Source organism: Cinclus cinclus, chromosome 11, assembly GCF_963662255.1.
Source record: "Cinclus cinclus chromosome 11, bCinCin1.1, whole genome shotgun sequence".
NCBI classification, from domain to species: Eukaryota; Metazoa; Chordata; class Aves; order Passeriformes; family Cinclidae; genus Cinclus; species Cinclus cinclus.
Genome location: NC_085056.1, coordinates 18,143,349 through 18,167,882, shown reverse-complemented (window position 1 = coordinate 18,167,882; position 24,534 = coordinate 18,143,349). Strand labels below are relative to the sequence as shown.

At 47.6% G+C, this 24,534-nt stretch overlaps 1 protein-coding gene across 1 annotated transcript; it reads left to right on the top strand.

The window, feature by feature from the left end:
* Positions 1 to 159: 159 nt before the first annotated feature.
* On the top strand, positions 160 to 2,718 carry CEBPA (CCAAT enhancer binding protein alpha). The gene has a single exon (XM_062500028.1). It carries the CDS (start codon positions 318 to 320, stop codon positions 1,293 to 1,295), a length of 978 nt encoding a protein of 325 aa, XP_062356012.1. The 5' UTR covers positions 160 to 317; the 3' UTR covers positions 1,296 to 2,718.
* Positions 2,719 to 24,534: the final 21,816 nt, after the last annotated feature.

Below are 24,534 nucleotides of genomic sequence, written 5' to 3'. Positions count from 1 at the left end.
CGGCCGGGGCACTGGGACCCGGCTGCGCGGCGGTCAAAGGTTCCCAGCAGGAGGTTGGACACTAGAGGGCGATCCCCGGCCCTGCTGCGGGCTGTATATATACGGCACGCAGGACGGCGGCAGCCCACTAGCAACAGGGCAGGCAGCGAGCGGAGCGGAGCGGGGCTGGGCCGGGGGACGGGCTCCGGGCGCACCGAGCCGTGCCGTGCAGCGCCGTGCCGCGAGACTGTTAGAGCCGCTGCCGCTGCCGCTGCCTTCCCGGTCGAAACCTGGATTGCAGGAGCCCTTCACCATGCCCGGCAGACTGTAGTTGCTTCATGGAGCAAGCCAATTTCTACGAGGTCGATTCCCGGCCCCCGATGAGCAGCGGCCAGCACCACCAGCTCCAGACTCCCCTGCCCGGCAGCACCTACAGCTACAGAGAGGCTCCCTCGGCGGCGGCACCTGCTGCGGGCGGCGCGGAGCTCGGCGACATCTGCGAGAACGAGAACTCCATCGACATCAGCGCTTACATCGACCCAGCCGCCTTCAACGACGAGTTCCTGGCCGACCTCTTCCAGCACAGCAAGCAGCAGGAGAAAGCCAAGGCCATCCTGGCCGGGGATTTCGACTTCCATACCATGCACGGGGCCGGCGCCGCCGCCTCGGCGCCGGGGCACCAGCCGCAGCACCACCAGCAGCCGCTCTTCGGCTGCGTGGCCGGCTACATGGACGGCAAGCTGGACCCCCTCTACGAGCGCATCGCCGCGCCGGGCTTGCGGCCGCTGGTGATCAAGCAGGAGCCCCGCGAGGAGGAGGAGGTGAAGTCGGCGGCCCTGTCGGCCCTCTATCCCCATCACGCCCCGCAGCAGCACCCGTCCCACCTCCAGTACCAGATCGCCCACTGCGCCCAGACCACCATGCACCTCCAGCCCGGGCAGCCCACGCCGCCCCCCACGCCCGTGCCCAGCCCGCACCATCCGCATCACCCGCACCCTCCCGGCGGCCTGCCCGCCGCGGGCACCCTCAAGATGATGCCCTCGGACCACCGGAGCAAATCGAAAAAGACAGTGGACAAGAACAGCAACGAGTACCGGGTGCGCCGGGAGCGCAACAACATCGCGGTGCGCAAGAGCCGGGACAAGGCCAAGCAGCGCAACGTGGAGACGCAGCAGAAGGTGCTGGAGCTCACCACCGACAACGAGCGGCTGCGCAAGCGGGTGGAGCAGCTCACCCGGGAGCTGGAGACTCTGCGGGGCATCTTCAGGCAGCTGCCCGAGAGCTCGCTGGTGAAGGCCATGGGAAGCTGCGCCTAGCGCCGCTCCGGGACCGGCCGGGCTGCCCTGCCCGCGCACAGATACTCTGTACCGGCAAGCGCGGTGTGCCGGGGGGAGGGGAGTGGGGGGTTGTTTTGGTTTTGTTTTGTTTCGTTTGTTTTTTATCAATTCACGACCTATACAAGAAGCCAGGCAGCTCTAGTATTAAAAGGTTTGTGCCTTAGAGATGACACATGAGTTAAGCTGAAAACATGGTGGGTTTTCTAAGGAGAAAGGCAAGGGAAAGAAAGAATTAAAAGACCACGTGTCTACACAGGGTAAATAACAGTAGTAATAATAATAATAATAATAATTATAACAACAACAGCAATAAAGCACATATAGCAACCCAGATGTGCCTTAAAAGCTGGCTGCAGGAGCTCTGGGGCTTACTATGCCCTCCAGCCTTGCAGGGTGTGAGGAGAGGGAATGAGGGACGTGCAGGCTTAAGGTCTGGGGTTTCTGGGGTGTCCTGCCAGACCCCTTCCAGCTGGCCTGTAGTGCAGCAGGCAGGAGCAGCTTTGGGGAAGTCAGCGATGAGAAGAGGACTTAAGGCTGAGAGATGTGCAGCACTGGATGCCTGTTAGGAGCACTGAGGTGTGGGGCAGCCTCCAGACTGCTGCCAGGACTGTCGCAGCCTGGCTGGGCTGCCTCTGCCGAGCCCTTGTCCCTGCCTTGGCTGGGAGAGGGGCAAGGGGCCAAAACCGCTGCAGGACTGATGAACAGCCTGGGACTGATGGAACAGCAGCTTGCAAGAGTATGGTGAGCTCTCTCCTTTGAAAGAGCAGCAGCGTCTTGTACTGTATGTCACAACGTGGCGAAGCACAAATGAATAAATACCTATTGATGCGGGTATTTACTATGAACTTCCAGTGTATTTTGCTTTATTCCAGAACATTTAGCTCTTCTCCAAGTCTCTGTCCATCCAAACTGTGCCTCATGTAATGTGAAAGCCGTTCCGTGTACACTAGCTATACTTTATTGCCTTACTTAGATCTTTGCCATCACACAACTTTCTTATCTGGTGACAGAGACTATGCCCTTGTGCTGCAACGTTATTTTATTATTTGTATGGGTGGGTGAGTATGAGTGTGTGTTGCCTTCTTCACATTGTCCTGTACTGGCTGCTGCCTCCTGACCTCAAGGCAGAAGTACCTGGAACAGGGCATGGGTTGTGGGGCTGCTGGATGCCTGCGGTGGGGCAAGGAGGCTTGTCCCTGGTGCTGCTGCACCTTTGGACTCTGGAGCTTCTCCCAGAGTGAGAGAAACATAAACAAACAAACAGGCCCCCTGGGCATTCTGGTAGCCATGCAGAACATTTCCTTGTGTCGTAGCTGCATAACAATTCGTCTAACTGAAGTAAGTCTTGTCAAGAGAGAACAAGGTGCATGGAGCCGTTTGAAAGCATGACAGTGAAAGCACAGTGCTGGCAGCGTGTGTATGTGTGTGCAGTGTGTGTGTGTATGGTATGTATACGTGTATGTATATGCACACACATTGGTGGAGCATTTTTTTTAATTTGGGGGGGGGGGGGGAAACTGCATATAATATTTGTCAGAAGTCCTGGTTACCTTCATAAATAAACAGCATATATTCTACCATAACCATCCGCCTCTCTGCTTGTTTCCAGTCCTTCTCCTGTAGTAGGAGCGCAAAAGCTCTCCTCTTCCTCCAGACCAGCATCCAGCTCTCCACTGACTTCTGCATCCCCTGCCAGGGCTGGTGACTGAAACGCGTTAATGGAGAGCAGCTCCCCGGTTTTCGCCCCAGAGAAATAAGTATACGGTTGCCTTTAAGAGAACGGCAATTTCCTAAACGCTTGCGGTGGCAGATGTGTGCCCGTGAGTCACCCCTCGCTTCACCCTTCACCCCGCCGCGGCCGGGCCGGGGGCCTGCGGGCGGGCAGCGGGGGCGGGCGGCCGGGAGGGACGAGGGAGGCGCCGGGTGCCGAGGACACGCAGCCCGCCCGCTCCCCCGGGCCCGGCCGGCCGGGCAGCCGCGGGTCTCAGCGGGGCGCGGGGGGCAAGGCCGGGGCACGGCGGAAAGAGGAGGCGGGCAGGGCCCGGCCCCGCTCGCCCGGCAGCACGGCCGCTGCCCGTCCCTTCCCGGCCAGACCGAACCCCCCCGCCCCCGGCGAGTTTCGCTCCCGCGGGGCCGGGCCTGGAGGCACCGCCCCGGGCCCCTGGGTGCAGGCGGGACGCGGGGCAGGGCACGGGGCAGGCGGGGTTCGGCCGCGGGCCACGGCGGGGAGGTGGTGAGAGAGCGGGCGGCGATGGGGGCGGGAAGGGGCAGCCGTGAGGGGGTGGTGGCTCCGCCTGGGCCGTCCCGTCCCGTCCCGGAGCTGCCCCGTGGGGGCGGCCGGCCCCGAGGTGAAATTGCCCGGGTTCCCCGTGAGGGGCCAGCGGGGGCTCGGGGCGCCGCCCGCCCTTCTCTCAGGCTGGACGTGGTGCCCGGGCGGGCGGCCCCGGACTGGGCTGGGGCTGCGCCTCTGGCGAGTGAGGGAAAGCTGCCCCCGGCCCTGGCCCTTCAGCAGCGCCTGTGCCGACCTTTCCCGTGGAGGGGGATCCGCCCGGCAGCTCACTGCTCCGTGGTGTGCCCGTCGCCCTCGTGTTGCCTATGTCCAGCACGACACACCACAGCAGCAATTCAACACCCTAGAGAGAGAGAACTGGATCCACAAGTGTGTGATCCCGCGATGCGCGGGCCGTGGGGGACACTGGGCTCCCGAAGCTCCTCGGGCTGGTGCAGGCCCTGTGCTGGACGGGGCAGTTCCGAGGGGCTCCTGTGGGCCGGGAGGGGAGGCTGCTCTTCCGAAATCCACTGGGGTGTGAGTCTGCAAGCACTCGCTGCTTGGGGTGGTGAGAGATGAATGCAAGTCAGGATCAAGGATTTTGCTTCTCAGTTAAATCTAAGTCGTGGGGTCCAGAGCTAGTGATTTTCCAAGGAGAGAAATAAGATCTAGTGGTGTTGGGCAAAAATAATGACTTTTACTTGTGCTTCCTTTCTTCCCCTGCCCTGCAGAGCTATACACCCGTCGGGTAGGATGTGCCTTACTGAGTAATGCTGTCCAACGTGTAAAGTGGGGAAATGCTGTTATCATTTGAGCAAAGATTATTGCAGGGTATATGTGGGAGGGACTGTAATCTAGTGGTTAGAGCATGGGAATACAGTCCTGGTTGTTTGAGTTACGTTCTGAACTGTGACTCACCGTGTGTGTGTGTTTGGTTTCAGCAAATCATTTATGGCCTCACAAAGCAGATTTTCCCATTAATTTAAATGAATTGTAGATTAAACTAGTCTTCAGTGGCAGAAGAATCAGCCATTCTGTGATTCAAAAGTAAGATCACCTGTCTACCACATAGGTGTTTCAATAGTTATATAAACACAGAATTCCCTGGTATAGTACGAAGGGTAAATTATTGATATCATAAAAGTGCTTAGAGACACTTGCCTTAAACACAGTGCCAAACTGAGCAGTGTTCTCTAATCCTAACCCTAACTGTAGGCTGAGCCCTCGACAAGGCCCTCAGTCATGGCTTAGACTAAACAGTTCTCACAGCACAGAGCTTTTTGCAGCCTCAACATGCTCTTTGCGGACTGCCTTTTGCTTTGGTAGCCCCCTCCCAGCCCTTCCCAGCTGCAGATCTGCATTTTCTCTTCCTTTCAAACCAAGCCCTTACCCTAGCAGACAGCTGAGCCTTCAGAATGTCCCTAAGTCATTGCCCAGATGAAAAAAGTTCTGAAAGCAACATGTCCAGGAACGTGTGCCTTAGCAGCAGGGTCAAAGCCTGCAGTCCTGCAGCACTCCAGTCTCACACGTAACCCCATGCATTGCCTGTTTCAGCGGTATTTAGGCATGTACTACACAGGCTGGATGGTGGAAAGAATTTTATGCACCGTCCACTCCAAATATCACAGGGCAGTTGGAGCTGGAAGGGACCTCTGGGGATTGTCTGGAGCAACTCACTCCTATGAGCACAGCTGGCAGTCTGTGCTGCTGCAGAGGATGGCAGGCAGCAGCTGCTGTGTGTGCTCTGTGTGTGTGTGTGTGTGTGCTGTGCTCTGTGTGTGTGTGTGCTGTGTGCTGTGTGTGCTGTGCTCTGTGTGTGTGTGCTGTGTGTGTGTGTGCTGTGCTCTGTGTGTGTGTGTATGCTGTGTGTGCTGTGTGTGCTGTGTGTGCTGTGCTGTGTGTGCTGTGTGTGTGTGTGCTGTGTGTGTGCTGTGTGTGTGTGCTCAGTGTGCTGTGCTGTGCTGTGCTGTGTGTGCTGTGCTGTGTGTGCTGTGTGTGTGTGCTGTGTGTGCTGTGCTGTGTGTGCTGTGTGTGTGTGTGCTGTGCTGTGTGTGCTGTGCTGTGTGTGCTGTGCTGTGTGTGTGTGTGCTGTGTGTGTGTGTGTATGCTGTGTGTGCTGTGTGTGCTGTGTGTGCTGTGTGTGTGTGTGCTGTGTGTGCTGTGCTGTGTGTGTGTGTGCTGTGTGTGCTGTGCTGTGTATGCTGTGTGTGTGCTGTGTGTGCTGTGTGTGTGTGCTGTGTATGCTGTGTGTGTGTGTGTGTGTGCTGTGTGTGTGTGTGTATGCTGTGTGTGCTGTGTGTGCTGTGTGTGTGTGCTGTGTGTGTGTGTGTGCTGTGTGTGTGTGTGTATGCTGTGTGTGCTGTGTGTGCTGTGCTGTGTATGCTGTGTGTGTGCTGTGTGTGTGTGTGTATGCTGTGTGTGCTGTGTGTGCTGTGTGTGTGTGTGTGTGCTGTGTGTGTGTGTGTGTATGCTGTGTGTGCTGTGTGTGCTGTGTGTGTGCTCTGTGTGCTGTGCTGTGTGTCTGCTGTGTGTGTGTGTGCTGTGTGTGTGCTGTGTGTGTGTGTATGCTGTGTGTGTGCACTGTGTGTGCTGTGTGTGCTGTGCTGTGTGTGCTCTGTGTGTGCTGTGCTGTGTGTGCTGTGCTGTGTGTGCTGCGGTGTGTGTGCTGTGTGTGTGTGCTGTGTGTGCTCTGTGTGTGCTGTGTGTGTGTGCTGTGTGTGCTGTGTGTGTGTATGTGTGCTGTGTGTGTGTGTGTATGCTGTGTGTGTGCACTGTGTGTGCTGTGTGTGCTGTGCTGTGTGTGCTCTGTGTGTGCTGTGCTGTGTGTGTGTGCTGTGTGTGTGTGCTGTGTGTGCTGTGCTGTGTGTGCTGTGCTGTGTGTGCTGTGTGTGCTGTGCTGTGTGTGTGTGTGCTGTGTGTGCTGTGCTGTGTGTGCTGTGTGTGTGCTGTGTGTGTGTGCTGTGTGTGTGTGCTGTGTGTGCTGTGCTGTGTGTGCTGTGTGTGTGTGCTGTGTGTGCTGTGCTGTGTGTGCTGTGCTGTGTGTGCTGTGTGTGTGTGCTGTGTGTGCTGTGCTGTGTGTGCTGTGCTGTGTGTGCTGTGTGTGCTGTGTGTGTGTGCTGTGTGTGTGTGCTGTGTGTGCTGTGCTGTGTGTGCTGTGCTGTGTGTGCTGTGTGTGTGTGCTGTGTGTGTGTGCTGTGTGTGCTGTGCTGTGTGTGTGTGCTCTGTGTGCTGTGCTGTGTGTGCTGTGCTGTGTGTGCTGTGTGTGTGTTCTGTGTGTGTGCTGTGTGTGCTGTGTGTGCTGTGTGTGCTGTGTGTGTGTGTGCTGTGTGTGCTGTGCTGTGTGTGCTGTGTGTGCTGTGCTGTGTGTGCTGTGCTGTGTGTGCTGTGTGTGTGTGTGCTGTGTGTGCTGTGCTGTGTGTGTGCTGTGTGTGCTGTGTGTGCTGTGTGTGCTGTGCTGTGTGTGCTGTGTGTGTGTGCTGTGTGTGCTGTGCTGTGTGTGCTGTGTGTGTGTGTGCTGTGTGTGCTGTGTGTGCTGTGTGTGCTGTGTGTGCTGTGTGTGTGTGTGCTGTGTGTGCTGTGCTGTGTGTGCTGTGTGTGCTGTGCTGTGTGTGCTGTGCTGTGTGTGCTGTGTGTGTGTGTGCTGTGTGTGCTGTGCTGTGTGTGTGCTGTGTGTGTGCTGTGTGTGCTGTGCTGTGTGTGCTGTGCTGTGTGTGCTGTGCTGTGTGTGCTGTGTGTGTGTGTGCTGTGTGTGCTGTGTGTGCTGTGCTGTGTGTGCTGTGTGTGTGCTGTGTGTGTGCTGTGTGTGCTGTGCTGTGTGTGCTGTGCTGTGGGCACACACGGGTAAGTGTGACAGGACCTTGATCAGGGACTGTTCTTGGCACTTCCACTCATCCCCCTGCACACAGGCACCCTGCACTGAGATGAGCCTGACGTGGGCAAAGGCTTGATCAGCTCCCACTCTGGGAGGGTGCTGTGGTTGTATGTACTCAGCAACATTTATCTTCATGACTGCTGGGTGGTTTTTTGGTTTTCCCACTGAGCTTGTTCCTTTGCTTCACAGCACTGCTGCAATGCTGCCAAGCCTCTGCCCGTCCTGCCGTACTAGTGGGACTGTGCAGTCCTTCCTTCTCTACCCCTGCCCCTCAGCAGTCCCAGATGTGGGGCTGGGGACATGGAAGGGGTGAGGTGGGTGGTTGGGCACTGACTGAGAGTCTGAGCAAGCAATCACATGTTGAGGATGAAGGGAGTAGTTGTCTTCTAGCACTGTGTACAGAGTTGAGAGATTGCTTATGACCATGGCAAAGTCCTGAAGCAGGTTGGGGGTGGTGGAGGAATGTCACGATTTCTCAGTCTTTTATTTTTTATTGTTGTGACAAGAGAATTGCCCCTGAGGAGCTTTCCTCATCTACCCGCTTCAGGAGTTTGGAGGAAAGGAACAAATTTCTACACTGAAGTGGGGCAGTGAGAGATGCTTTGCTAGTAGGAGAAAGCAGGTGTTTTGTGCTGACTGATTTTGGATTTATTGGTTGTACTCAATTCAGTGGTGAAAGGAATGGCAGATATCTGAGTAAAGGGTGGAGAAACAGGCCCACTGCCCTCTCTTGGTATAAGGAAGCAAAAAATTACATTTTATACATTAACATCTCTGGTTTGGGGTGTGTCTTTCTTCCCCTGTAATGAAATACATGTTTATTCACAAGAAATTGCATACAAACACCACACAAGTACCAGTGTTACAGTGTGGTTTGCTGTATCATACATAAAATGCATAGTGCATTTTAAAGCAAAGACTTACTAATAATAAGCATATCACAAGAAACTTTGAAAGAACCAGAAAGTGTGTTCAGATCTTCCTTCCAGTCTGTATTATGTTATTATTATTTTATGGTACTACTACTCAGTTATGGATCCAAAGAGAGAAAATCACCCATATCTCAAAGAGTTTACACCTTTGGTGGAAAATCAGCATATGCTAAGCTGATTGAACACCTTTATATCCAAATTAACCCAGTCTGTGTGTGTAGCCTGAAATAAAAATTAGCTGTTTGGAATACAGATGTTTTTATGTCCTTTCCATTGTTAGGTTGCTCCTCAGGTTACCCCTGGTGAGGTGAAGGCAGGATGTTTACACTACCTTTACTGCCAAGTACTTTGCTAGAGACTTCCACAAACTCCCTCTCTATGCAGGAGGAATGGGCTGATGCCTTCAGGACTACATGGGTATACCTCTTTAATTGGAAGGGAATCCTCACAAAGGGAATCTGATTCATTTAGTCTCAGTGAGTGCAATTTTCTTAGTCTAACACCATCCTCTTTTACTGCAGTATTGCGTCTTGCCTCTGAAATTAATAGTCAACCACAGAGAAAGACAGGTCTGGCAGAATGGAAGTTTGGCATTATATTATCCCATGAGTCACATATGTGCAGAGAACCAAACAAGTGTCAGCCAATGGCTTTGAGCCCAAAATATGTCAAAGAGGAGATGAGTATCTTCATTTGTATTAAGTAGATAGAAGGCTTGTTGCCCTTCCCATTAGACAGATTGGAGTTCTGCCATTGACTTCACTGGGAACAGGATTGGGCTCATGTGGTAGAAGCTGGCTCTGGTTACCTGCACTGACTTTATTTTCTGTGTGGCAGGGCAACTTACATTTTAACAACAGTTCTTAGTCAACAGAGAGATTCAAGAACTCCCCTAGTTTTAGGCGTGACTTTATTAGTTTGATGACTTCTACAAAATGCTAGAATGCTCAGTAGAAGGCAGCAATGAATGCTTTTCTGAGTGCAGAAAAGGAGAGAAGAATTACCACAGAACTTTTTCTGAAAGGGGTTTTGTGATTTTAGTTGTTTACATTTAAAATGAAGAACTACATTTAGGAATTAACCCCACTTGAGACATTCAAACCTCTTTGGCAAAATAATTTTGAAGTCAGGGAAAACCTTGGCTGAATAGATACCTCAAAATGTTTCAGAACTTTCTTGAATACTGGAAATTTTGTGTCTCAGTTTTCTTCTCTGGGTATTTACTCTGCAGCATCTAATGCATCTGGCTGTAGACTTGCCTCAAGAACCAAATGAATCTTGAGCTGCTATTACATATTTGATCCACTATATGATTTTATTCAAGTCCCTCAAGGAGGGAGGCTATGTGAATAACAGTAAGTGCACACAAACCAACAACTCTTGAGATCAGGGCTGAATGCCAGATCTGCTGTGGTCACTAAGTGCCGCATATTCTAGCTCTCATACACAAGCTTATAATAATTTCTGTCATATAAATTTTCCTTTCCTATATTGTTGTTTGTACATTAGGGTTTCATTTGCTGTGGTGGAACCATGTTCAGTTTGGTTGACTGAGAAAGTATTTTCTGTAACTTTTTAAAAGTTATGTTCACATTTTTATTGGTATGTCAGTTCAGTTAAAATGCTGATGACAGAGTCAGGCTGAAATTAACGTTGTTGATTCATAATTGTGCAAATAAGCATTTAGATTTCTCATAATCTAATATAAATTTTGAAAGGCTATGTGCCACTGCTGTTTGCTTCATTCCAGTCAGCAACCCTCCTGTGTTTACTGGAGTTTATGTTATCAAAAGAATGGGATTACCAGAGTTTTTATACCAAACATTTCTTGACCTGTCTTATTATTTGTTACAGAATTGGCTTATTCAAATTGTTTCTGGAAGTGAGGGGAGTTCCTGTTGACTGGAATAAAGCTGGGATTTGATTCCCTAGATTGCAGTTTTAAGAGTAATACTGTATATTTGGTTTGGTAAGTGAGGAATGCATATAACAACTCTATTGGCAACATTTATTTGAAAAAGTCAGTGTGATTTCCACAGGACAGCATCAAGTTCTGATTTGAAGTGAACATGTAGGCAATGTAAATAAATAAAGCTCTAGGTATACTGCTTTCTGTTTGCTTTGGGAGTAACAACATTTACAGATAGCACATGAAGAATTCTGAATTGATAAAAACAGTCTGAAGGCAGCCTTTGCTAAGGCAAGTTCCAAGTGGGTATTTCATGAGACCCATAGCAATAGATAGGTCATTATATAATATGTGAATATTGTCATTCATGTTTTTAATTTGTCTCATGTAATATATTATGTAATGGGATTACCAAGTACTTTAGGAAATGTGATTATTTAGCTATCAGTAATATAACTATTAGCTAATTTGTGATTAGCTTAGAATTTTACACAGTGGCAGATTTTTCTTGACATGACTGATCTTCATCATGACTTTTGTTCAGTAGCTGGATGTGTTCCTCAGTGTTACATCAGTGGCCTGAATGACCCCTGCAAGAGCTCACGAGCAACCAGCTGAGAGAGTTTTCATGTATTCATTTAGTAGAGTGAAATTTGCTCTTTCCCTTTCAGTAGCCAATAGAAGAAGATTCTAAGTAATGAAAACATTTTGGGGCTGAGGTGGACAGTATGTATATATGTATTTTGTGCCCATAACAGAGCAATGATTTTTAGAGGCTTATATACTTAAATGAGAGATGCCATTAAGGAATACAGGTATCTTTGATTTTGCTGGGCATTCCTGGAGGAGGCTTCCTGGAAGCACATTGAGTTGTGTCTGCCTTTTCTTTTGGGGTGTGCTGTTAACAGAAAGTTTACGTATAGATGTGGTTGCTCTTCCTTTTCAAGTGCTGCAGCTGACAATGACAGGAGCTGTGTGGGTTCCCTGCCTCTGCTTGTTCACACTGCAGCAGGGACTGGGCTCAGGACTGACTGAGGAAGCAGGGCTGGGCAAAGGAGCATAGAGAGACCCTTCCCATGAGCCTGGCAGTGCTGTCTCCAGTGCTGCTGTACGTGTAAAACACACAGGAATGAGGGAGTAGGTTTCCTTTCACCAGCATGGTGCTACAGCACAGGGCATTACAAGCCAGTGATGGGCACCCACCAGCCAGCAGAAGCATGAATGTCATTGGAGATAAGAAGGGATGTATTTGGAAGAAAATGTGGTACTGATGGAAGGTTGGAGAAGAGAGGAGAAAAAAAGGCTGCAGTTAGGATGTGGGGCTATTTAGAGTTTAATTCTGCCAGTAGCAGAATTAGCATTGAGTTTAACTGGACTGGGAGCAAATGTTCAAGGGTAGAAATACGGGAAAAGGGGAAAAAGGACCAGAGAGAGAAAAAATGGACATCTGCTCTTGGAGTCCCTAGCACTTAAAAGGTTATCCAGCCAAAGCCTGGGCATGTTTGTGTGCTTGGTGTTGGCAGGTGGGGTGTAGGCGTGCTGAGCCTACTTTTTAGCTTTCATGCTATAAAACATACTCTGTTTATTTGGAAAAGCATATTTTTGCCACAGAAATAACAGAATAATTTCCCGTGAAAAGCAGAGTGCTCTTGCTGGAGGACTGCTGGATATTGTGAAATGTGAGAACAACAAGAAAAGTTGCAGAAAATTTTTGAAAATGTATGGGAATCCTTCCCTCCATTTCTTTCATCAACAAGAGTCCCACCCATAATTCCAACGTGATGGTAGAGCAGAGTAAGGTAATTCAAGTTTGGAGTATGTTCACATCCTGAGCACTGCTTTATGATTTGCAATATGGATTTTTATCCTCCTAGTAGAGGAGGAAACACATGGGTGTTTTTTTCCTCTAGACATTAAACCCATCAGACTGGCTAGAAGCTATCACATTAGCACATAACTCAAAACTGGGAAATAGGCTTTTATGGAAGATTTATCAGTAAAAGTGGGCTTGTTGTTACAGGGCTTAAAATGCAAAAGTTACCTGTGATATTGCCATTTTGGTAAACCTGTCCCACAAGCCACTGTGAATCCCAACAATAGCATTTGCATGGCTGTGTGTGTATGGTGCAGCTAATTAGTTGTATTGTTGTTGCAGTTCATGTGAAAATTATTCTTACAAGCTGAAAACCTGGCACACTGTTATACATACAAATTGAGCTGTTGTTTACATCTGTGTAAGCTTTTCTGATTTGTACACACAAAAACAAGTTTTCAGGGAAATCGTGCATTATGATCAAAATGCAGGTCAAAAGATTAAAATATTTTCAAGCCAAGTTTTATTTTCTGGGGATCAAAATGTAAAGGCTGTACTAGAGTTCTTTCTAAAATAAGTGTTATATATTTCATGGGTGACTGCTTTAGTAGAGCCTATAATCTGTTGGCAGCTATTACTTATAGACCTTTGTAATTTCAGTAATTTTATGTAGTAATAAATGGCTCATAGGCAGCTCCCTCTTCTTTACCAAAGTAATAATGCTGACTGTAGAATCAGGAAAGAGGAGAGGAGAGGAGAGGAGAGGAGAGGAGAGGAGAGGAGAGGAGAGGAGAGGAGAGGAGAGGAGAGGAGAGGAGAGGAGAGGAGAGGAGAGGAGAGGAGAGGAGAGGAGAGGAGAGGAGAGGAGAGGAGAGGAGAGGAGAGGAGAGGAGAGGAGAGGAGAGGAGAGGAGAGGAGAGGAGAGGAGAGGAGAGGAGAGGAGAGGAGAGGAGAGGAGAAAACAAGAAAAGAGATTGATCAATGGCATTTTTTTCAAAGTTTTTGTCTCATTCCTTTAGCTTAGTGCACTTGAGCTAGGTTTTGAAATTTGCCTATATTCATGATTTTTAATAAAAAGGATTTTTTTTGTCTCAGGCCAGGAAAACATGGTTTGCCTTGAGAACTGTGATCACGTCATAAGTTGGTGATGTTGCTGATTATCACCTTGCATAGCAAGGTAGAGCTGATGTTTGTGAGTCAGTGCAGAGGTACCTGCATTGCTGCACGTGCCCAAGGAGTCCCCAGGAGAATCAGTGTTCATTCAGTCTGTGTGCCTGCATGGAAAGATTCACCTGTGCCAGGAAAGCCCAATATTTCCAAAGCAGTTCTTGTTTAGCAGTGTACAGGAGTCACTGGGAGTCAGAGGATGGGGGAAGCGTGCCAGAAATCATCCAGGGGTATAGGAGAGAGTAACAAGCCCAGACTACCTTAACTGTGAAAGAGTGACTCAGCTGTTTCTTCAAAGTTTTGAGTTTCAGCAGAATATTTTCCCACTATGCTAACAGCTTTTCCACCCACGTATTGTATATGTGGCTTTCTGCCACAGAGATATTTTTAGGATTATGAAGCCTAGTGTAAAATTATAAAGTTAGGTGTGAGAAAAAGGTGCCTTCTGGACCTTAAAATTTATAGATTGTGTGTAGAGTGTAGGCAGTAGGCATACCTTTGAAAAACCTGGGAGGTATATTCCCATCTATCATTTATCTGGTTTTTTTTATTCCCCAGAACCCAGTCAATTTTGTTTTCAGACAACCTGTATCAACAGAAATAGAATTACTGAAAAACCACCCCTAAGTTATGGCATTGTTTTTATCATGGGGTGTAGTCATTCACATACTTGGTATATATTAGTCTATTTTTGGTCCTGTAACTGTATGGCATTCCTAAACTGTCATGCAGGGAAAATAAGAGAGATACAAAGGGAATTAAGCCTAATAAAATAAGAAAGGTTTCTTAATCTGTCAAGTGCATTGCAATATTGAATGAATTACTGTACTCAGCTGAAGATGAAATTGGATGGAGTGTGCTTGTAATATTATTCCAGCACATTGAACCATTACATGCAAATCCGTCCAGTCTGCATTGAGCAAGTCATTTGTGAGTTCTTTATGCAAGACTGTAACTCTTGCTGTCACTCTGTGACTGCTGCATGAATCAGGCCTGGGAGGGCAGATTGAGGAGGAGGACAGTTAGGCGCTGGGGTTGTGCTTGGTCATTTATGTCTTCAAGCAACATAGCTGTGGAATCCAAAGATTTCTCTATTGTCACAATTTTTTTTTTTAATGCCAGAAATGCTGATACAGCAGCAAAAGCCTCTATCAGGGGCCTCACCACATCATGGGACTGGAGAAGAAAAAGAGCAGAAATCCAGGGGAAGTCATGCTGGTGACCAGTAACCACCAGCCAGTGGCAGATCACGTTGTAAAGCATGCAGGGCTATGGCTTCTTTTGGCTTTGTGTCAGTTGAAGGAGCAGTAATTCATGTGTGATGTCTGCAGAACTCCTCCGTTTTCTATGGTGTTTGGATTTTGGGGTTTGGGATTGTGTTTTCTTTTGGTCCTTCATGAAGTTACTTCCAAAGAAAAGCTATAATACAAAATGACAGCATATATTAAGCATAAAAGCATCACTGTCCTCTGGGAGTTGTCGGAAAAGACAACACAGAACCACTGGCACCCCATCCACTGTCAGAAGTGCCCTCTGGCAGGTCCACAAATCTCTGAGATCATTGCTGGACAGATCTAAGAGAACCAAAAGGACAAGTGACTTTGTCCCTGGCTAGTAGGAAGACACCAGCCAGGGGAAAAAAAACTCACCCTTTGTTTCACCCTCAAGTTGCAAAGAGATGAGAAAATACATCCTCCCAATACATTGCACTGGATGCTGATCATATTTTTCCTGTGTCACAGTACGGCAATTTGGTTTCATACAGTGGTGTTCAGAGGAAGGGGAACAGTCCTGCTCCATAGCTGGAGCCTGGGCTTGGCACAGTTTATCTCTCTAGGCTGAATTTGGAGATTTGTGAGGCTGGATGTGCCATGGGAACCAAAGCAAGCAGGATTTTTCCAGAAGGCTTGCATGGATCTCTGTAGGGTTGGAGTTGACAAGTTTTCTATGGTACTAAAAAGAAAAAAAATAAACCAGTGTGTCTGGAAAAAAAAAATCTGTCTGTGTCTTGAGGCAACTGTAGGCACCTTAAGCCAGAACTTGATTCACCAGCAATAGTTACCTTCAAGGCATTTCAGCTGGCAGACAGACTGCTGAGTTCTGACATCCCTGAGCTGCCATGGTAATAAGGTTGTGCAGTTTTTTATTGGCTAAAGTTTTCCATTCCAAGTGCCATAAATTAAGTTCCTAAATCTAGATTCGGATTCCTTAATGTGACTGACAAATCCCATTTGAGACAGTGGGAATTGGTCATGGTCTTGGACAACAAGCCAAGCCATCAGGTGCATCAACAAAGTCTGGCTGCAGGCATGCACATTGTCAGATGTGGGCCATCATAGGAATGGATTGAGCCCAGACTGAAAGCAGGCATCCCCAAAGGTCAGAGAGGTTCAAGTGCAGGGTTGTGCCCCAGTGTACCTGTTTGTGAGATGAAACTTCATAGCACAGTGACTGTGTGAACTGTGATGCAATGCACAGGGTGCCTTTGGAAGGGCAGCTTTTAAAGCAGATGTTCCCCTTCCTGTCGTGGCTATGTTTTTATCCAAAATTACTACCAGTGCTGATATGTAGGTAGGAGGCAAGGTTAATGCAAGTGGTAGTTTTTTCAGAAATTTGGAAATAGATTGCATTCAAAATCTAGCAAGTGGCACAGAGCAGCAGCATGCCTGTAGCTTTCATTGGCTTCCTGTCTGCTACTTCTCCACCCGTGATCTAACACTGCATATTTTTACTCTACTACCTTCTTCTGCTATTTCTATTTGTAGTACCCTGCTAGACTTGTATCCAAGCCAATCCAAAATTATTCTGAAACTCCTTGTGCTAGCAGCAACATGAAAGCAGAACCCTGCAGTGGCTTCAGCAGCTATAGCAGGGTTTAACTAAAGTTAAGAGTGGTGTCAGTCACTTCAGCCTTTACACTGGAAATGGAAATAACATCTGCCAAAAGAAACAGCTTGCAAAAATTTTGTCATATTGCCTTTTTTTTCATGGGATTACCAACCAGCACTTGCATCTGATGCACTTTTATTGTTTTGTTTTATATGGAAAATTCATTTTCTTATTGTTGTTATTGTTACTGCAAGATAACAGATAAGGCCATGAAAGCACACTGTGCTTTCACACAGATGAGGCAGGACTTAGTACAATGTAAAGATTGTTCTGCTGCAGTATGAAAGTGTCAGTCATTTTTTTCTCCTATTTTCTGTAAGGGGGGAGGAAAGAAATTTTCAAAGTGTACTGTCCTTCCAAAAGACAAAAATACAGAAGAACCAAAACAAATTCCCATAGAACATGTCCATTCACTAACCAAAAACTTATAAACCTTCAGTGAACCACATCCTTTCATCCAAAGAGCACAGATGAAAGACAAGCCCCTGGTGCTGACAGTGCCACCTGGGCACCCTGTCCCCTGAGTTGTGAGTGCTGCTGACTTACTGCCAGTCAGGGTGTGGAAGGCTCAGTGTCCACAGGGGAGGTGCCACTGTCTCCAGTCTCAAGAGCCAGACCCTGGTGCCAAAAGCAGCATTGTTGTGCCAAGGCTTCCTAGCCCATGGGCAGGGAGAGGACAGCAGGCCAGGCTGCTAGGATGGGCTGAAGGGATCATAGTCCAGATGAGTGTATGCTCCCAAGAAATGGAGCAGCAGTGCTATACATTGACATAGCACTTTCTCCTTCGCCTTGTCCCTGTTCAAGTCAGGGCTACTTTCAGACCTAACCTAACCTAGACATTTGAGACATCTTGCTCCCAGGGACCATGTGAGGTGTCTGAGGGCAGACTGAAAACACAGGTGTTTCTGAAATCTTCTGCTCTCCCATCCCAGCCATTCCATCAGAGCACAGAAACCTCACCCAGAACGTAGTGCTTGAGTCCTGTAAACACTCTGATGGTATGCATCTCCCCAGGGACAGTGCTCTTGGAGATAAAAATGTAGTGTTCCTTCCTTCTGGTTGATGTCCAAGTCGCTGCCTTTTGTTTTAGAGCATTCACTGAGGAAGTGGGAGACCTGAGTTCAATGCCTTCCTCAATCTGAGAGTGTTTGTCTCTCACTTCCCATAAGACTGTCTAACTGCCAGCTGATCAGCTATTCTGGGTGAAGGTGAAAGCATGCCCTCCACTAATGGGATGGTTGCTCTCCCTGTCCTACTGGTGAGCAGCTTCTGTTTGAAGTGAAGGGATTAGAGCTCCCTGGTTTGAGGAGCCTCAGGCTGCATTTGGTGTTCTCAGAGCTGGTTTACAAAGACCCCATCCCTTAGGGCATTTAGGGAAGAGACATCTCATCTCTGGATGCCCGTGGAGGATAGTGTAAAGTGCATCTCCTTGGAGATGCTGTTCTTCAGGTGTGGAAGCATAAATCTTGAATGTGAGCTGAGGAGAGACCACAGAGTACAGGCACATGAGAGTAAGACTTCTGTGACTCTGGACTTCAGTGCCTGAGTACTGCTAAAGTCTAGCTTTATGCACTTGAGTCCTTTATTTGTGGAAACTCCTCAAACCTAGTCCACATTTGGCTGTTTCATGTGGACAGATCCGGGCAGGATCTTTACTGCCACATTGACAAATATTTCCAAGGTTTATTAAATATATTCTGTGACGTTGTTTTGAGGAGATGGTAATTTGACAGTCATCATGTGAGAAACCAAGAGTTTGCCATCTCACCTGGCAAGACTTTTTTCCTCCTTACTATTAATTAAACTGAGGTTATTGCAAAATTTTATTATGATGGTTTTGATTTGTCCTGTGATAATGCTTAGGCTAATACTGAGGTATGCAAACCACCTTCCATGCTGGTGATCTTAATGGGAACTGCAGCTGAGTAACACCTCTTTGGATTCTGGTGTCAGCTCTAATAACAAAGTTTCAGGGCCAAATCCTGCTAGTGCTGTTCAGGCATCTTATCCAGGAGTGGGTTCTTCTGGTTCTGAGGGGATGGTTTCACAAGTCGGAAGACATAGCTAGGGCAGAGGAAGGGGGCACTTTCTTGGCCATAATAGTGTCATATAACATGCACTGAGAGGAAATCTTACTGATCACAGCTTTGCCCTGCTTAGTGAGGCTCTAATCATTCATGGGAAAGTAGATTGGCAGTAACAGATTCTTAGAGAAGAATTAGAAAAGAAAGGAGGCAAAGGCAATAGGACTAAAGCTGAAATTATCTACAAAAACAGCTGCTGATGACAGCTGAGGTGAGAAAAAAGGAAATGAAGCTTTTCTGGTGATGCGACAGAAAGGGGCTGTAGCCTGCATCAATGGACAGGTGCAGTATTTGGAAGCTTGGAAACCCATTTCCAATCCATGCACAGACCCAGTTCAGGACCCTTGAGTGTCAGAGGTTGTCATCCATTCTTCTATGGTCCTCAGGCTGTGACTTGGCAAATATGCTGATACTGATAGGTTTGAGGAAGGTGGCTGGGTATGAAGTTGGTGAGCAGTCTTCTCCCAACACCAACTCTAGATATCATTCCTTTCTCTGTCAGAGATTTGAGTGTTTTATTGCTCAAAAGTAGCAACTTCACAAGAAATTCCATAAAATTTATTTTTACACAAATCTCTCAATGTCTCAGGGAATGGAGACAGTATCAGTTTGTGATGAACAGCCAAGAAAAGTAAATCATTCCTGGGTCAGAGTGAACTCTCATTTGAAGCAGCCAAGATGGCAAAGATGTTAATGAATCAGCAGTTTCACAGATCTCTGCTCATTTAGAGAGTAATGTGTGTAAAGAGATGAGAGAACAGCACTGGGTCACAAAGCTTTCCAGATCCTCTCTGTTTCTTTTTTACTGCTGAGGGAGACCTCCACGGAGAGGAGAGGGCTAAGGTTCTGGGGATGGTCATTCCACACCCTCTGCTGCAATTGTGTGAGAGCCAAGGAACAGGGTGATGGTGAGACACTGTTCCCTGTTCACCTGACATCACACCCAGGTGTGCTCTTCAGGGAAGGAGACAAGCCCAGTGTTTGATGAAGGAAGGAAGGAAGGAAGGAAGGAAGGAAGGAAGGAAGGAAGGAAGGAAGGAAGGAAGGAAGGAAGGGAGGGAGGGAGGAAGGAAGGGAGGGAGGGAGGGTTAGGTAAGGGCATGTTTTGTTGCCCTGCTGCAGGTACAGAACAACTCATGGATATTTGGGTGGTGTAGAGCAGGCCTGCCCCACCAGGCAGCTGTTTTTGGCAGCTGATGGATCCATGGAAGTGAGGAAGAATGATGCAGAAAGCTGTGGCAACATGATCCTGCTTTTTGATACTGGCATTGGACTCGTGTCCACGAGTCTGGGACCTCAGCAACCCATTTCCTTACTGTAGTCCCATATTATGGTCCTGTTGTCTGCTTGCAGGATTGTCTGTCCTTCCCTGCTGTGGGAGGGAAATAGGGCCAGCAGCAAAGGCCACCGTCAATGTAGAGCACAGAGCACACAACTGGGTGAGACAGAGCTGGAAGAAAGTGGGGTCTACACAAATCCAGAGAGCCTCTGCCCTTAGCAAGTGGAGGTTATACATAGCTGTCCCCAGGCTGTGAACAGGAAATTCTGCCATGCAAAGGTGTCCTCTCAGGCTGTCAGCAGACTCCAGCATGTTTCCCTGCCTTTGCTTATTTTATTTTTTTCTATCACAGTCACAAAAGCTCTTCAGAAAGCTCTGTGTAATTCCATGGCTCTGTGGATGACTGCAGCCAAGGGCATGTAACTGTGCAGTGTGCCTTACCCTGCAGAAACTCCCAAAACTCCTTCCAAGCTTGGGGGGAGAGGGCGGGGTAGGATTCTTCCTGCCCCTCTTTGAGGCCAAATGTTATGCCTGGAGGGTGCAAGACCAGTGGAGTGTGTAGAGGACCCCACCTTTGCTTGGGTTGTGTATTCTAGGATGTGTGGGCTAGCAGGGTTCCCAGAGAGATGCAGCATCACTTCCATTCCTGCCTGAACGAAGGCCCAGAAGCTGCTTCTGCTCTAGAGTAACATGTTAGTGGAGAAAGCTGGCCAAGCCAGAGACTGTGCCTGAATTGTTTGCCATACTTTTATAGACTGTCTATCTGGGATGAAACACAGAGCCCAGATCTTCAAAGCACTGTGTGAGATGGCAGCTATGGGGTTCTCACTAAAATTACTAGGCATCACATGGCAAAACTTCTGTGCCACCAGTGTGTTTGTGCAGAGGAGTTGCTGGGGCTGGGGCAGCCGTGACACAGGGAAGTGGAGGGAAATGAGCTCTACCATGCCTGAAATAGCAAGGCCTCACAAAATTTCAGCCAGAGGACCAGTGTCTTTTTTGTAAGGAGCAATTGGAGTAGTTATCACAGGAGATGTAAAGGAACATGTGAAACATAAGGATTTATTGTCAACAAATGAGATGCTTCAAATTCGTTGCAAAGGTGGGGAGCTTTCTAAAGAACTTGGGGGAATTAAATGGGGTGAATTGTACGAATATGATGGTGAAGTCAGAGCATCCACCTTACCAGAGAAGAGAAGAGGTTGTCAGAGAAAGTCTTCACAAGGCATAGAGCATAGGGAGTGAGCATGGTCACAGAGTAAGAAATTGCCCACCTGTCAAAGATGAGTGTATCACAGAGAAGAAAATTGAATCAGTCTGGTCACAATGCTTTTTGTCTTAAAAGACACTGATGGGTGAAGACTCAGTGTAGACAAACTTTCTTTTTTGTACTGTTTTGACATGAACTGACTACTATCATCCTAATTTTACAATTGGGGACAGACAGCTTATGTGACATGCTCAAGCTCACATGAGCAATCTGTGTCAGAATGAGAAACTGCACCTGGATCTCTCACTTGTGAGGACTGTTGTTATTAGGACTTTGTCCTTCTGACTTCAAGCAAAGATTGACTTTGTTTGTGTCCAGATTGACTTTGTCTCCTTTCTATTATGCCTACAAATGTTAAGTTTTCTGAACAAATCAACAAAACAAAAGTCACTCCTCCAGATAGTACATCCAATCATCCAAATGCTGTAGCATAAAGTCCCTTAGAGGAGTCTGCACTTAGTACAATTAATAACCCCATGCTGCAAAAACTGTTAGACATCACCAGTTAAGAATTTAGAAGGAACTTTCACCTTGATTGCCAAGTACCTGATGTTTTCCTTTACAGAATGGATTTGGGTGCTATCTGCAGGATAAATTAACTAAAAATCAAGATGAACTCCACAAACTCCTTGGTGCCATTGTCATGTTTCGGCCACTGCTGGAGGTTTCATACCAGTAGAGACAAGTCAGGGAAATAATTAGGTAGGAAAAGTAGTCATGAGCTTTGCAGAGGAGTTCCTTGTGGTTGTCAGAGTTTGCATCCTTCATTCAAAAAGGTTTAACATAAAAGTTGACAAAGGAGTGGATCGCCACAGCTTGTTGGGACGTTTGCAGATTTGTAGACATGTTCTTGATCTTTAGCTTCACTGAAGATCTGCAGAAGAAGGCTATTCCAAAGGAGCCATTTTGCTCCTAAGGCACAAGATACCTGGGGCAATCCAAGTGTCCCATTAAAAGCACAGCAGCTACTGAAAACCCAGCTCTCAGTGGAGGAACCTATCATTTTGATTCCAGTCCCAAACCTACTACTGACTTCTGCTGCTCCAGATTTGTGCTGTGGGTTGCTGCTTTTAACCTGGCACTGTTGCCAGAGGCACTGTGCACCTGGCATTTCATGACACCAAGGGAACAGCCATTCATTGAAATTCATCAAGCAAACTGCCACTTGCTGTGGCTGTTTTCAGCTCTTCAGCTCTGAAGCAAAGCTGACAATTTCTGCTGGTTTCTCAGATCTCCTGTGGAGTTTTTTTAATTAATATTTGTGAGGTAGTTAGATGATTTCAGGTTTATGGTGATCCCAAGAAGTATTATTACTGTTGTATTATTAAGACTAATAATACTGCTAATAACCTTGGTGAGCCTGGCAAAGTTCAATTTTACTAAAACCCTTGCCACAGATGAAAAAACTAACTCCAGCGATGTAAGGGGGTACGTGACTCAGTTACCTGTAACTTCTGTTTACAAGGGGCAGGAAGAGTATATTTGCTCAAATGAAAAAGGTCAAGGCAGAGGCCCATTTGCTGTTTGTTAATAAGTAATCTAAAGTACAGCACAACTTTACTGTAACAAATCAACCTGGCTTAGCTTTTCTTCCATCACCATTATTTCCAGTTCTGGACTAAAATGACAGTTAAAAATAATCCACATTCTCATAGATTATTTTCAATATCTCCAGATCTATTGGGAGGTTTTGTAATCGGGGACAACAGCAACAATAACAACAAAATCTTTTCCATATATCTTCCAGTGTTTGTCTCAGGACACTGTAGGCAATCAAGGTTGAAATATCAGATAGGGCATTATTTATCTCCTGGGAAATTCTCCTTTAGGTTCAGACCTGTGCATCTTCTCTATGGAATTGTGCCAGTCAAGAGCTGAGGTGCAGCTGGCTTGCTTACAGACACCTCACTAAGTTACCAGTGTAATTTAAAAAAACACCTACGTCATCTCTGTAGCTGGCTCACAGTCAACAGTTAAAATTCAAACAGGGGTGCACAGCATATCCTTCTTCCAAGTGATTGAGCATAAGTGCACTTTATGCATTGTGACCCATGTTCTGTCATTGTCTTTTGCAAAAAAAACACAGTCATTTTCTAAGAAACACTTGTCTTTAGATACCAAACACTATTCTGGAAAAGAGATGGAGTGGTTCACAAAGTGAACCTTTGTGTTTCATCCATTGGCTGCAGATAGGATTCCCTAGAAAAGGTTTTGCCATTAGAGCCAGTGATCATAAAAGCAATACTTGTGATACCTACCAGCTAACCACAGCTTCTCAGCTGTAACACTTAGTGCTCCTGTCCTTCAACTGGCCCGGCCTGAGGCACATATCTAGTCCTCAAAATAGAGAACGTGATGGACGCAGGGCTGGAGCAGCCATAACCAAAGCACAGCCAGCACAGCTGGCGTGGCCCTGCAGTGCTGATGCCTGAGGCTGGTCTGCCCCAGGCATGGTTATTTCTCAAGGGAAGTAGCACATGCACAGGCACACACACACATGTACATGATCACCTTTGCATACAGAAATCATGTATACTGCAGATGACAATTCCTAGCTTCCTGGAATGCAATTTGGAAAGGCAATGATCCTTTAACAATCAACAACCCCTGCTCCAGCACTCCCAACTGCCCGTTAACCCTGGGGGAGGGAGAGAGGTTGGTGGGGAAAGGTTGTCTCTGCAGAGCAGGTCCTGTTTGCCTGTGAAGTCAGAGCATCTTTCAAGAGCCAGACCTTTAACAGAATCTTCCTGAGCTCTGGAGTCACAGAGGGAGCAGGGCCTGCCTCCATCCAAGGCTTGGCCACACAAGCAGGAGAGGAAAAGAATGGCTTTGTACCAAGCTGCCAATCTGCACCAAGCAGAAGACAGTGAGGCTGAGGAGCAGATTCTGCTGTGAAGGAACAGAGTATACTGGGAAGAATACATGTGGGATGTAGTGTAGGGTCCCTGTAGCAGGAGGAAGAAAGGATTCATGCAACTCAGTGCCCACACGCATCAGGAGGCAACACCAGTGGCTCCTTGCTGCCAGGAAAGGGATATTTTGGGTGCTTCAGGGACCTCATGTTTACCACACTGTGTTCTGTGTTCTTGACACTAGGATGGGAAGGAGGGGAGTGGAGGACACACAGTGTCCTGGGCAAGCAGGCATCATTGGTGCTGCCCTATGTGTCTGTGCCTGCATAATGGGTTTCAGGTGGGTGCTGGCAAGCAGTACAGCTCACAGGTCCTTGAACTGACCTGTGTGTGCAGGATGCTCACCCCAGAAAACCTGGTGTCAGAAACAGGGAGTTAAGTGAAATTGATGCTCACTTTTATGAAATCTGCCTGAGTTGGGGATTTTGGCAAATATCTTGTAGCTTAAGCAAGGCTAGAAAGATGGCAATAAAAAGTCCAGATCCTGTGCTTCTATGCTGCTCTGGCAGAGCACATGGCCATGCTTTACATCACATGTCATGGTAGGGAGAGCAGCAGTAAGTGTTACTAGATGGCAGACTTTGCAGAATTGGGATGTCGCATGAAAATTCAGCTTAAACAGAGATATGCATTTGCTGCAGCAGTATACACCCAGGGTGGTAGCATTTTCTTCTCCTTTCCCTGGATTGTGTGGTATTTCCTCGTGTTGTGCTTTGTTCTGGGTAGCATCTGTTGTTTCTAAGTTGCCTAGCAAGTTGCAGGAGTCTAACAACACTGATTTGCTGCACTCTTTCTCAAAAAAACAGGTGATGATTTAATTCTT